This window comes from Mauremys reevesii, linkage group 12, assembly GCF_016161935.1.
Source record: "Mauremys reevesii isolate NIE-2019 linkage group 12, ASM1616193v1, whole genome shotgun sequence".
NCBI lineage: Eukaryota > Metazoa > Chordata > Testudines > Geoemydidae > Mauremys > Mauremys reevesii.
Genome location: NC_052634.1, coordinates 12,806,235 through 12,819,093, shown reverse-complemented (window position 1 = coordinate 12,819,093; position 12,859 = coordinate 12,806,235). Strand labels below are relative to the sequence as shown.

Here is a 12,859-nt window from a genome sequence, read left to right as displayed (position 1 = left end):
CTCCCCACCAATGGCAAACAAATCCAGCTGTAGCGTGTCTAGCAGAACATTTTTATCCGGTAGTTAAAAGCTGAGTCGTGGGAGTAGAGTCCACGAATCAGGTCAAATGAAACCAGCCCACAGATTATGCAATAGCTAGGGAGGATTTGTGGTCGGACGGGCAGAGAGCTATAAAGCAAAGACTGGAACAGGAGAATCTGCTTCCAGCGTCTGAGAACTGAATGTATTTGGTGAATGATTTTAGGCCCCCAGTTTTACTTTGTAAAGCTGAATCTTCTGGGTTTTTCGTTGATCGTTGCGTGGGAACGGAGCAGCTGGTGGAAGATGTCACATTAACAGTCCCGGAGACTGAAGGCTCCTGTTTGACCACAGAGCGCCTATGGCACGAGGTGCAGCAATGCAAACTGCTCCCCCTGCCCCTTCCTGTTCTGTCCTCTCCCTGGGCTGAGAGTGGCAGGCCAGGAATGCTGATGGAACCTGGTTCCTTGCATGCCATTAGAGAACATGCCATTGGGCCACCTGCAGTCTTGGTCCTTTAACCGCCTGCCCTGCGGGAAGGGAAGGTCTTTTACAGCAACTCAGGGCTGATCTACACTACACAGCTAGATCGACATAAGGCAGCTTGTGTTGACTTAATTATGTCAATGTCCACCCTACAGCCTTCCTCCCACCCATGTAAGTGCCCTAATATACTGACGACATAACTCCACCTCCACAAGAGGCGTAGGGCTTATGTTGGTGTAGTTAGGGCAATGCAATGTCTGTGTAGACACTACTTCCCTTCTGTCGGCTGTCTTGTCAATTTCACAGCTCAGGCAGCTAGAGCCTAGCTGCCCCCTGCTCCCCTGGAGAGCTGAGCGGCTGTTCCCTGCTGGGGTGAGATGCCCCAAGTGGCTTTCCCCACTAAGTGCGGGGGAGTCCATGAGGCAGCCAGGCTTTTGGCAGGGAGCTGCCAGCAGAGCTGAGAGACAGGGCTCTCATCTCCCCACACTGCCCTTCTTAGGTTGGCGGAAGCGCTTGCTAGTGTAGACATATCCTCGGCGTTGTTCAATGGAATTCACCTTGCAGGACAGGTGGAATTTGAGAAGGCCAGGACTAGCAGCACCTTGTTTTTCTGAACAAAAACATGAGCATGGCCTTTCCCTCTCTAATAGCAGAGATGAGCGGCCTGCTCTTTGTTTAATCAGGAGCAAAGCTTGTGAGAGGCGTGATGGGAATAGAATTCAAACGTGCAAGCTGTGGCCAGGGCTCTTGCAGCCGTTGGAGATGCCAGGATCAGCTCTTCTCTCCCAAAGAGCAGTGATGTTGGGATGGTTAGTTTAAAATAAGACTCTTGCGTGCAGTTGTAGCTGTTGGGGTTATACTGGAGCTGGAGGGGAGGGGACCTCATAAGGGTCATGGCTGGATTCGGAGAAGCACCCAGACAACCTCATTCTATTCTGAACCTCTTGGTCAGCACAACTGGGCTGGAAGCCTCCAAGGGGATTGCGAGCACATTTGGGAGTGTGACGAGAACCGTATTGCCATCCCAAAGCAGTCAAAGCACGTGAATCAGATTCCAAACACCCATGGGATTGGCTCAGAGATGATGAGATTTTTTTTTTTGCTTTTAAATGCTACACTGGAGGCTTTTTATTTTCTTTCTGCTTCCAGAGTCTTCAGGGTTTGCATTTTCAAGCTTTTCTCTGTAACCATGAAGCTAGGCCGTTATTTATTCCTTTATTTCAAAGGAAAGCTGAGATTCTGAGGGGATAACGTGACATCAGGAGCCTGGGTTTTAAGAAAAGCAACTGCAATAATGAATGATGATAAAATCAGGAGAGTTGGCAATTCTGTGAAAATGACCTTGATGGAGGTATTTTGTGCCTCTGGTTATGGCCAGTTACTGATACTGAGGAGAAATGTGTCAGAACCTCCAAGAAGCTTTGGTTCCAATTAGTTTCTTTTTGTCCGTCCTGATAAATGTGCACTATATAATGTGCACAATAAACTGGTCCATTTGTGCAATATTTTGGTTTCATGGCGATCAGCCTGTCCTTTCTTCTGTTGCACCCAGCCTCATGGGAATTGCATGCTGTCTAGGCAAACTAGGTCTGTATGGTGTGGGCCATCATGGACTTCATGGTGGCTCTGCTCTTCGCCCTTTTTTGGTGGAGAGCCCATCTGATTATCAAGTCACAGCTGTACACGGTGGTATTACAAACGCTCCACAGAGTCAGCTGATGAAGAGACAACCAAGGGTGCTAGCAGCCATCTTAATAGATCGGACTCTCAGGGCTTTATGGTAACGATGTGCATCTGAGTCTTGGACTAATTAATTCTGCCAGTAACTAAGAGAGGTCTTGAAAGAGCTGATGAGAACACTGTGTTCCTTTAGTATCCAGGGCCTTTCAATGACCATTTTAATAGTTGCTTACAAAGGATTGCATTTACACAGGGCTTCGTAAATCATCAGTAGACTGTGTTCTGTTGGGATAAAAGGCCTGAGGCCATGGCTTGGGAAAGAGGGTTTGGAGAGGTTACTGGGGAAGAGATCAAAGTAGGAAGGATTTCTGGAATTACAGGAGTGTTAGGGGAGAGGGCTGGGCTCAGCAGCAGGCAGGAAGTGGGAGACTATTCTAAACTTGGGAGCTGGGGGAAATAGGGGAAGGTGCAAAGATGAGAATAAGCGAAGGAAGCAGTGCAGAGCTTTGCAAGCACTAGGGCAAATAGCCGGGGAGAACAGATACATGGATCAGGTAGGAGGCAGCTGAGAAGAGTCTCACCCTAAAGGGTCTTTGGGTTTGTTGTGAGGAGCCTTGAGGAGAGGTGACATGGCCAGGGTGAAGGGGATGGCAAGGTGAGCTGGGCAGCAGTTAAGGACAGGCTAGAGAGGTGGCCTGGACTCACTCGTTACTAGGCACGTTTCAAGTTGAAGGGTCCCAGAGCGCTTCACAAATTGCACCCCATCAGCACAGAAATGCAGCCACCTCGGGATGAGAAGGGAGGTAGCCGGCTGGCTAGAGGGGAGCAGAAACTTGGCCAGCGAACTGGAGCTCTGAAGCCCTGCTCTCATGAGGAGTGCTCTGGGGTTTTTAATATCCCTTCCTAGCAGGTAGGTCTTGGTGGTGTCAAAGAGGCTCAGAAAGGCATGGTGAACTGTACGAACCTCTGGATACGGGGCAGGATGAAGGGCTGCATTAGCCCAGGTGGGATTTGAACTCCTTTAAGTAGGATGTGTCTAGACTGCAGGGCTGATGCTTAGAACTCTGCCACATCCTCCAGATGGTGCATAAAACAGGAAATACCCCGCGACACCTCCTTGCATTAAGGGCTGAGTGTACAGAGTGTGTGCAACCACCAAGGCTGGCGAGAAACAGAAGCGAATGCAGACTATATCCCATGCTTGCTCCTTCCTCTTTGCCCCTCTTTCTGTGATCTTGGAAGGAAATGCACAGGCTGTTTCTGGGTCCCTCCCTGGCCTGGCTGAGTCTGCTCCTTGCAGGTACGTGGGAGGGATGAGGCAAGCTGGGGGCAAGGGTTGTGAGAAAGTGAAACTCTGTGTGTGTGTCCCTGAAACCCTCCCGGCATGTGGCAGCGAGTTCATCAGCACCTCCCTGCAGCCTCTGGGTTTCTGTCTATTCATGCTGCAGCTGAGTCAGGCTCCTGAGCTCTCCTGTGTAATTTGTATGACCACAGGTGCTCTTAGCCACGAGGGGAGGGGTGCTGCCCATAGATTTGACTCTATTAAATCTAGCACTCAAATGCTCTGCTTAGATGTAGGCTGGCAAACTTCACAACTTGACTCGGGGTGTCCTGTTCTTGGGCAGGATGCCCTTGTATGAACATCCCACAGTCAAGTGTCAGAAACAGTGATATCTAATTGTTAGAGCGAGGAGACCCTTGGCTGAACTCCCAGCCTCGCCACTGCCTGACAAGTCACTTTGCCCCTCGGTGCCTCAGTTTCCCCAGCTGTGAGACGTTCATACTTGCTTACTCTTGTACATAAGGGCGCATTTACACTAGCACATTTTGCTACTACTAGTGCTCCTCTACTATTCTATATCTGCTGTTATACTGCCCTCATCACCCTGATTTCCTAGCACCTTCCAGCTGTGAGTAACTAAAATCTGTTGTGTGCTCTGTTGCGCTTCTCTTCCTCTCCCCAGGGGGAGAACTGTTCGTGGTGTGGTGTGTTTTGTTTGGGATTTATGTCCATACTGCTCGGGGTTTGTTAGAGGCGGCAGGTCAAAGTCGTGTGCTTGGAACTTGAAGCAGGAGGAGGGGAGGTTGGGGATGGTTCTTAGTGCCCGTGGGAGTTTGTTCTGCAGTCTCAGCCAGGCCCCCGAGAAAACTCTGTTTCCTGCACGGGCTGGTGGTGATTTATGGCAAGGCTGGAAGCTGGAGTGGAGACAGGATCAGGGAGCTCTGACCTCCTGCTACCCTGCGAATTACGGTGCAGCCTGCTGGTGCGGACCGAGCCCAAGCTCCATGTGGTGCCCACATCCTGATGGAGTATCTTTGTCCACTGTCTTTCTGTGCTCGCTAGATCCTCGCGCTCCTTCGTGCTCTCCCAGTATCCCACGTGAGAGTTCTTGGCTTTATGCTACTGAAATGAATGGCATGAGCTTCTCTCTGAACCTAGTACATTTTGCATGTCAGTAGTCCTGCACCCTAGTTCTCTGTGATAACCACTAGTCCCACTTACTTCCATACGTCTCATGGGTCTCCTCTCTTTAAGCAATCAGAGCTCTGACTGGCGTGTTCACACATTTGGTCTGTTTTCACTTTGATTTCCTTTAATTGAATCAACTTACCTTTTGTGAATTCAGGAGCTGCTTGAATTCGAGTTGCAGAAGCATCTTGACTTTCCTGCTCCCAGGAAAGTTTTGCAAGTTATTTATAGTTTGGGGTGTGTTGCAATATGCACACGACTGTGTGTGGTGCATGCATATTGCAGAATTGTTTTGAGTAAGTTCCTGTTAGTTTCATCAGCTTGAAGACAAAGTTCTCGTAAGGTTATAACGTCATGATTTGTATATGTGCGCTAGGGCCATCTGCTAGGTGGAATGTTGACCTGCTCAGTCTTCTGGCAGAGCTGATCTCTTTAGGTAGGTCTGTGCTTTCGGACCTAGTCCTGGTGGATGGGTGGGTAGGTATTCATTAGCCAACAACTGTGGTGTCTGTGACTCAAGGATCACTTCGATGTTTGCCCTACTGTTGTAGTGAATTTCTCTGTAATGACGTGTTGAATTATCATGCAGGAAGTTATTTAACTCTCCTCAGGGGTGGCACCGGAGCCCGTTACTACAGGGAGATGGAGGATCTTGGGGAGAAGGTGCCAAGTGCAGGTTATCAGCACTGATAACGAGCTCTGGGGTGGGATGGGGGCTGAGCTGGGAGAGGGGGATTATTTTAACCCTGATCAGCAGCAAGAGAGCACTTCCGATGACTGCTGTGGCACGCCTCCAGGGATCATTATTAAAAAGCGAAGAGGATTAGTGTTAACACTCTCTATTACATAGAGAGGTCCAGTGATTAGATTACTGCATATTTCTCTACACAGAAGCTCGCTGTTGTAATGATTATTGTATTGTCTGATCTTTACGTGGCTAGAATTGTCAGCCCGTTAAAACTTCCTGAATAAAGACATTGGTTAATAAATAAATCAGAGAACAGGGTCTTTGTGCTTCATGTTCATCCTAGTTCCCTGTGATAACCACTAGTCCCACTTTGTTCCGTACGAGGGGAAGCAGGATTGAAACCCACATCTCTAGAGTTCCAGTCCTGTCTCTCTGCACCGAGAGGCCCTGTCACCAGGGCGTGGTGTGCATGTAGCCATGAGCTTTCTAACTCCGTGTCCCCGACTCCTCTTCCTAGGACATGAACGGCCTGGAGGGGGTGGAGTTCCTCCCCACCATGAATGCCAAGAAGGTGGAGAAACGCGGCCCGAAGCGATGGGTGGTGGTGTCTGCTGTGCTGCTCGTCTTGCTGCTCATCTCCCTCACTGTCGGCCTCCTGGTGTGGCACTTCAAATGTGAGTGTGGCGCGTCCCCACCTGGACATTGCAGCTAGACTGGATGGCTAGGGTGGGCTTGCCCATGGTACCTGACCCCTCCGTGTCGGAGGGCTTTAATTCCTGCGAATGCGCTGCCCACAGATGAACGCTGCTGCTTTTTGGGTCTATGGGCCCCATTGTATTGTCTCTGCACAAACACCAAAGAAAGATTCGGTCCCTGCTCTGCAGAGCTTGCAATCGAAGTGCCATGTAAAAGCTGGCGGCCGCCTCTCTGCTTAGTGTGGCTTATGTAGCTCAATTACACTAATTGGGGGGCAGCTGCAGCAGCCCGTCCTGGCTGGGGTGCCCCCCTTGGTGACCGACTCCTGAGGTGCTGTGGGTGAAAGTGGGGTGGCCATTGCAGGGGCCTCTGGCACTTGAGCATCCCAGTCCCTCCTGCTCCCTGCCTGTGACACGCAGCAGTTGAGTCTCCTCCAGCCTGCAAGACTGTGTCTGATTTTGGTGGCGGGGGGTGGCAAGCAGCCTGAGGTCAGACTAGATGATCTGGTGGTTCCTTCTGGCCTATAGCTCTGTATGTGGTAGTGTAACCCACACACCTCCTGGGTGTGGTGTTCTGTCCCATCTAGTGGCACTGAGAACACTTAGAGTTAATGAGTCTGCTCTACAACCTTGGCTAAGAGCCAGTTGGCTTTTAGCTCATGCGGTAGAGGCTCATGCACTAAGCTCCAGCAGTCCCAGGTTCAGTCCCGCCTGCTGACCACCGGGGTCTGTCTGTGTTTTCCAGTGGTTAGAGTAGGAAGTCAGGACTCCTGGGTTCTCTTCCCAGCTCTGCCCCTGCCCTTTGTAAGCCGAGTTCCTCGCCTTGCTCAGGCTCTCTCGCTCTGATTGCTGCACTGAGATCCTTTCTCTTTCTGCAATGGCGTTTTCCAGACCGGAGAACCCATGTCCAGAAGGTTTACAATGGCCACCTCGTGATTGTGAATATGAACTTCACTGACGCCTACGAGAACTCCAGCTCCACTGAGTTTGCCATGCTCTCCAAGAAGGTGCAGCAGACGGTAAGGGACTCGCTGACTCCTCCCCACGTGGGAGCTCTCAGCTCAGCCGTCTTCCCACCCCAGAGATGGTCATGAGTGCTGCGATTCTGCACTGCAGTCCACTTGGCACTTTCTACCCTGATCCCTCCCCCTGGCTGCAGTACCGGCCTTCTGTATGCCCACCTGAGCTCAGTGGGCTGAGCTCAGTGCCGTGGAACGGGTTGTGGATCCAGCTGTGTAGGTATTTCTAGTATGCCAACACCCCTTCCGCTGCCTCCAATCGCTGAGCACCTCACGGATGATACTGAAGTTGTCCTCCTGTGACTTTGTAGGTGTCTAAATATGGACTCAGGAGCCTGCCTTAGGTTCCCAGGCTTGCAAACTTGGGCTGTGATGTTAGGGGGGGTTGTTTTTTAACCTGACTCTGTTCTTTTAACACCCAGATCTGCAGGGAATTGAATCGCTCCTGATTTTGTTTAGGTGCTTATCTGTATATTTAATGTGTTTCTCTTACCTTTTTTTTTAAATTTTAGATCGAGGAGATCTATAAAAATAACCGAGACATTGGCCCTTATCACAAGAAGACAGTAATAACTGCATTCAGGTGGGTGCTGCGTCCCTACAGTTACATCCTGAGCCCATATGTTGCGGCAGGGAGCTGGTACATCCCGGGAATTAGGGGGAGGTAAAAACTCATCTTTCCTGGGGTATCATGGGACAGAGCCACCTCACTGCAGCAATACCTCTTGGTTTTCCCGCATGCACAGGGAGCAGCTATGAGCTCCCCGGTCGGGCTCCCTTTTATTTTAGAGTAAGATGGACTCAATGCAATGAGTCGTCTTTGTAACACGCTGCTTCTGAATGGGAGCAGCCCCCAGGGAACGGAACGGTGCGGCACCAGACTGAAATGAAGTGACGTTGGTCTGCAATGGGCCTCGTTATTATATTAAGGGATAGACTCTCTGTGGGTGACTCAGTCTGGCAGGGCCCTTCCCTGAACAGAGCTCTTGGCAAGGCCGTATTCAGCCAGTTTGTTTAGCTCACCTTCTGCCCCAAGAGCCTCAGAACCAGGCTGAGCCAGGGGATTTCAGGTGAGAGCAGAGTGCACTCATTCCCGGCAGCCTCCACCGCTCCTGGGCCTTGAATTCAGAGTGGAATGGGTGCAGAGGGGGACGTCTCGGATGATCCGAGGAATGGAGACCCTACCTTGTGAGAAGAGACTCAAAGAGATTGGCTTGATTAGCCTAGCCAATAGAAGGCTGAGGGGAGATATGCTTGCTCTCTGTAAATACATCAGAGGGATAAATACCGGAGAGGAGTTATTTAAGTTCAGCGCCAATGTGGACACAAGAACAAACAGATATAAACTGGCCATCAGCAGCTTTAGACTTGAAATTAGGTGAAGGTTTCTAGCCATCAGAGGAGCGAAGTTCTGGAGCAGCCTTCTCAGGGGAGCAGTGGGGGCAAAAAACTGAATTGACTTCAAGACTGAGCTTGATAAGTTTATGGAGGGGCTGGGTTGATGGGACTGCCTATGATGGCGGGGAGCCGATCTGCGACTGCTACCAGAAAACATCTCCAGTGGCTGGTGATGGGACACTAGATGGGGAGGCTCTGAGTTACTACAGAGAATTCTTTCCCAGGTGTTTGGCTGGTGGGTTTCGCCCATATGCTCGGTATCTAACTGTATTGCTGTATTTGGGGTCAGGAAGGAATTTTCCTGTGGGTCAGACTGGCAGAGACCCTGGGGCTTTTTCACCTTCCTCTGCAGCATGGGGCACGGGTCCCTTGCTTGTTTAAACTAGTGTCAATGGTCGATTCTCTGTAACTTGATTTGAGGACGTCAGTAACTCAGCCAGAGATGAGAGGGGTCTATTACAGGAGTGGGTGGGGGTGGTTCTGTGGCCTGCAATGTGCAGGAGGGTCAGACTAGATGATCATGATGGTCCCTGCTGACATTAAAGTCTGAGAATCTCAGTCCCCAGATCCCCTCTCCTCCTCCCCTGGCATGTGCATGCTGTCGGTAACTTACCTCCCTTTCCCCCTGCAGTGAAGGCAGCGTGATTGCCTATTACTGGTCGGAGTTCATCGTCCCGGCATACAGGGCCGAGGCGCTCAACAAGGCCATGGCTGACAAGCAGAGTCTGATCCAAACGGTGGAGCTCAAGGGACGGAACCCCGTGCTGCAAGTCAATTCGATTGTTGCTTTCCGTGAGTCCTGGCTCCGTTCCCCTTCTCTTCTCCCTTGTTGGGCTCTGGGTCAGGCGGGCGGGAATTGCCTGATGCCCCTGGTGATTCGAACTCTGCAGGGTTTCTTTGGGAGGCGGAATAGACCTTTGCTTGGAGGCCTGCGAGCCGTCCTAGTCTTAGCTTTGCCACTAGCTCGCTGGGTGTGGGTAGATCTCTTAATGGCTCTGTGCCTCAGTTTCCCTGTCTGTACAATGGGGATGACGTTTGCTTGCTTTGCCCGGGCTGTGAAGGTTAATGACTGGGAGTGGTTTGAGAGTCCTTGGGGGGAAGGCCCTACAGAAGGGCAAAGTGTTAATTTGACAAGCACTGGATGCCTGGGAGAGGTGACGTGCTCTAGGTATGGTGCAGGGGAAGCAGCAGTAGCAGCGCTAAGTGACTCTTGGGGGCGGGGCCGAGCCAGGGAGTGGGATTTTTATTTTTTTTTGACTGGTGAGAGCTCATGTCCCCTCTGATGGGGGGTGACGGGGCTGGGAACTGGGACAGGCTGGCTGGAGAGAAAGGAGGATTCCCCAACCCCAGGCAGCTAATGAGGGACGGTGACTCTTTGGCATGTGAGCTGGAAGCAGGTGGTGCTCATGGGGAAACCTGGCGCTTTCCCTGCTGCTTCTGGAGATACTGGAGTCCTCCCTCCAGGACGAGATCATAAGAGAACTGTGTACTGTGGCTCTTTTGCTTGGATTCTGAGGCCTCCGGACCTGAGTCCTCTCCCCTATGATCGAAGGCACCTACGCCAGAGCTCTGCTTGTTTTGGGGGCAGAGGACCAGCTTCCCCAGGTCTCACTGTCCGGGAAGATGCTCCCCCGCCCTCCCCCCATCAAGTGCAGGCTGGCTGGGTGCTCCCTGCCTAGCATCTGAGTAGTGAACTTGTTACTAATGAAATGTGTCTTTTCTCTTGTAGCTGCTGATTCCAGTATAATGCAGTCACCAGGAGACAGTAAGTGTAACTCATACTGTTCTTGCCAGCAAATATAGTCCTTGAAATGGAGGGTGGGACTGATTCCACTAGGATCCCCCTGGGTTGAGCTTTAGGAAACTCTTGTATTTGCTGGGAGGGTTTTCATTCGCGGCCAGGAGAAGCCTAGGGATGCCCATGATTCCAAATACGTGACCCTTCACTGGGCCTGACCTCGGGGTCGTCCAGTAGGATTAGGTGGGCCTCTCCCAAGTGGCAGGATTTTCCATAGATAGCGCAACTTTCCTTTTTAGCTAAAGGAAAACCATAACAAGAAAGAACAAAGGTCTGGTCTCCCTGAGAGAGCACAGTGTGCTCTCCTCTGTAACAGTCTGCAGAGAGACTACAGACTAAATCCCCTGTTGGACTCTGCATGCAGGGAGAGTTTTTAGAAATGTAAAGCTTCACACAGAAAACCAAGTCATCGGAGCTTCCTCTTAGGATTACTGGGAGCCAGACAGAGTGGTGGTGGACCTTGGTGCTTTTCATCTCTTGTGGTTTAACCCAAGAACTACCTGTTTGCGACGTCTATCTGCTTTCTCTTCTGTGCTGTCTTTACTGACATCCGGACCTGCTCCCCTGCCCTCCTCTCAGCAGATAGCTGCAATTTTGCCCTACACGCCAAGGAAGGCGAGATCACCAGCTTCACTACCCCGGGCTTTCCCAACAGCCCATACCCGAACAATGCTCGTTGCACGTGGGTCCTGAGGGCCGACGCTGACTCCATCATCAGCCTGACCTTCAAGACCTTCGATGTGGAACCCTGCAGCAAAGGGAACGACATCATCAGGGTCTACAACTCCCTGAGCCCCGTGGAACCCCACACCCTTGTGAAGTGAGTGACTTTTCTGGGCTACCTCCTTCCGTGGGGAGATTCGGGAGGGCAGGACGTGGGGCCCGTCCACAAATGCCAAGGAGTGAGAGGAGTTTCCAGGGCAGAGCAAGGGGTATAGTTAGGAGTAGTGGATTATGCTGAGCCACAGGACTCTCGCGCTGAATAACAAGGGAATTGTCCGACAGCCAGAGCTGCTAGACTGTGGAATTAGCCTCCGAAGGAAAGTGAGTAGGAATCAAGCCCTTTAGGGCAGGGACTGTCTTCCTGTGTGTCTCTGCGGCACCCAGCACACAACAGAAGTAATCCGATAAATCAGTGGGGTGACGCTGAAGTCCAGACTTAACAGGCTGTTGGGGTCGGACCGAATACTAACTGAACAGAGCAAGAATGAATAAATGCAAGACCCGCACGAGAGCAGCAGGGGGTGTGAGCAGAGGGATTGCAAGGAGAAAACCGAGATGGGGAGAGAGCTCTTGAATAAATAGGTCATCTGAAGCCGCCTTCCTGGGCGGATTAAGATAATGAATATATAATTAATAATTCACTTATTGTGTTGTGGTGGCACTTAGGAGCCACGTCATGGCAGGCACTGTACGAACACGGAACAAAGAGATGGTCCCAAGCCCATAGAAATAGTCCCTTTTAATGCATATTCCAAGGGAAGCAGTTTGTTTTTTTCGCCTGCCGAGCTTTCTCATGGCAGAGTTAACCGACCTGAATGTTATCGCCGTAAGCCTCTGCAAGTGAAACTGCCCTCGCTGACTTGTGTTTGTCGACGTGGAGGGTAACCCAGCCAATGGACAGTCATCTGGTTTTACAAAAGAATCACTTTTAATAACCTTCACGTATTGGCAGCCCAGGCTAAGAAATGTTTGCTTAAAACAACTGGGGGGGCTCTCAAGATGTGGCACAAACTATGAAAAAGTTGAACCGAAAGAAAAACCACTTGGATTGCAAGTTTCTCAGGACGGGGCTTTCGTTTTGTTTGTATAGCTCCTGGCACGGTGGGGTCCTGGCCTGTGATTTGGGTCTCCAGGCTGGGCATTGCTGCAATACACATACAATCTAGGCAGTGTTGGTGTCTAGCTTTGTTGGTACCATGGTATTAGAGAGACAAGGTGGGGGAGGTAATAGCTTTTGTCAGACCAACTTTGGCTGGTGGGAGAGACAAGCTTTCAGGCTTCCACGGGGCTCTTCTTCAGGAGCTCTTCAAGGCTAGGAAATCTGCTCCGAGTGTCATGCACCTAATAGCTGCCAAGCTGCCTCTTTCTGACCGCATACGCTCCTGTGGCAATGACAATTGCTCACAAAAAAAGTCTTTGATTTCTTGTCATGCAGTTTAGCAACCGGGAGGAAGAGCCACTCTGCAGCCCCCAGTAACAGGGTCCCATAGCTCAGGAACCACTGTAATCCATGGAGACAGCATGGCCTAGTGGACTGGAACTTGAGACCTGAGTTATCTTCCTGGCTCTGCTACTGGCCAGCTAGGTGACCTTGGGCAAGTCATTCCCCTTGCCCCTGCTCCGTGCCTCAGTTTCCCCAGCTGTTAAATGGGGATTATGAGCCGGCCCTCCTTTGTCAAGCACTGTGAGGTCTAATGCTAACTGGATATTATTATATGATTGAGCTGATAGTGTCCCTTTAAATCTGGGATTATTTTTTCTGGGGCAGGGTAGGGACTCTGTACGTGGTGGGGAAGGGGAATGCCAAGCAGCGAAGAGGGCATAACGTGGCGACCGAGCTCCTGTCTCTGCCCCGTTCCATTGCGTGGCGCTCTCTGTGCTTCC

At 51.0% G+C, this 12,859-nt stretch overlaps 1 protein-coding gene across 5 annotated transcripts in view; it reads left to right on the top strand.

Moving 5' to 3' along the window:
- ST14 (ST14 transmembrane serine protease matriptase) overlaps positions 1-12,859 on the top strand; it is a 58,068-nt gene that overhangs the window by 28,760 nt on the left and 16,449 nt on the right. For 3 of the 5 annotated variants that reach the window (XM_039496787.1, XM_039496783.1, XM_039496788.1), the window contains exons 2-7: positions 5,860-6,016; positions 6,929-7,056; positions 7,569-7,639; positions 9,086-9,246; positions 10,184-10,219; positions 10,832-11,072. In XM_039496787.1, the coding sequence (XP_039352721.1) occupies positions 5,863-6,016; positions 6,929-7,056; positions 7,569-7,639; positions 9,086-9,246; positions 10,184-10,219; positions 10,832-11,072 (791 nt within the window). In that variant the 5' untranslated portion in view covers positions 5,860-5,862. Of the gene's footprint in view, positions 1-3,383; positions 3,485-5,859; positions 6,017-6,928; positions 7,057-7,568; positions 7,640-9,085; positions 9,247-10,183; positions 10,220-10,831; positions 11,073-12,859 lie in introns of those variants that run through there. The other 2 variants (XM_039496786.1, XM_039496784.1) reach the window with 2 other exon arrangements.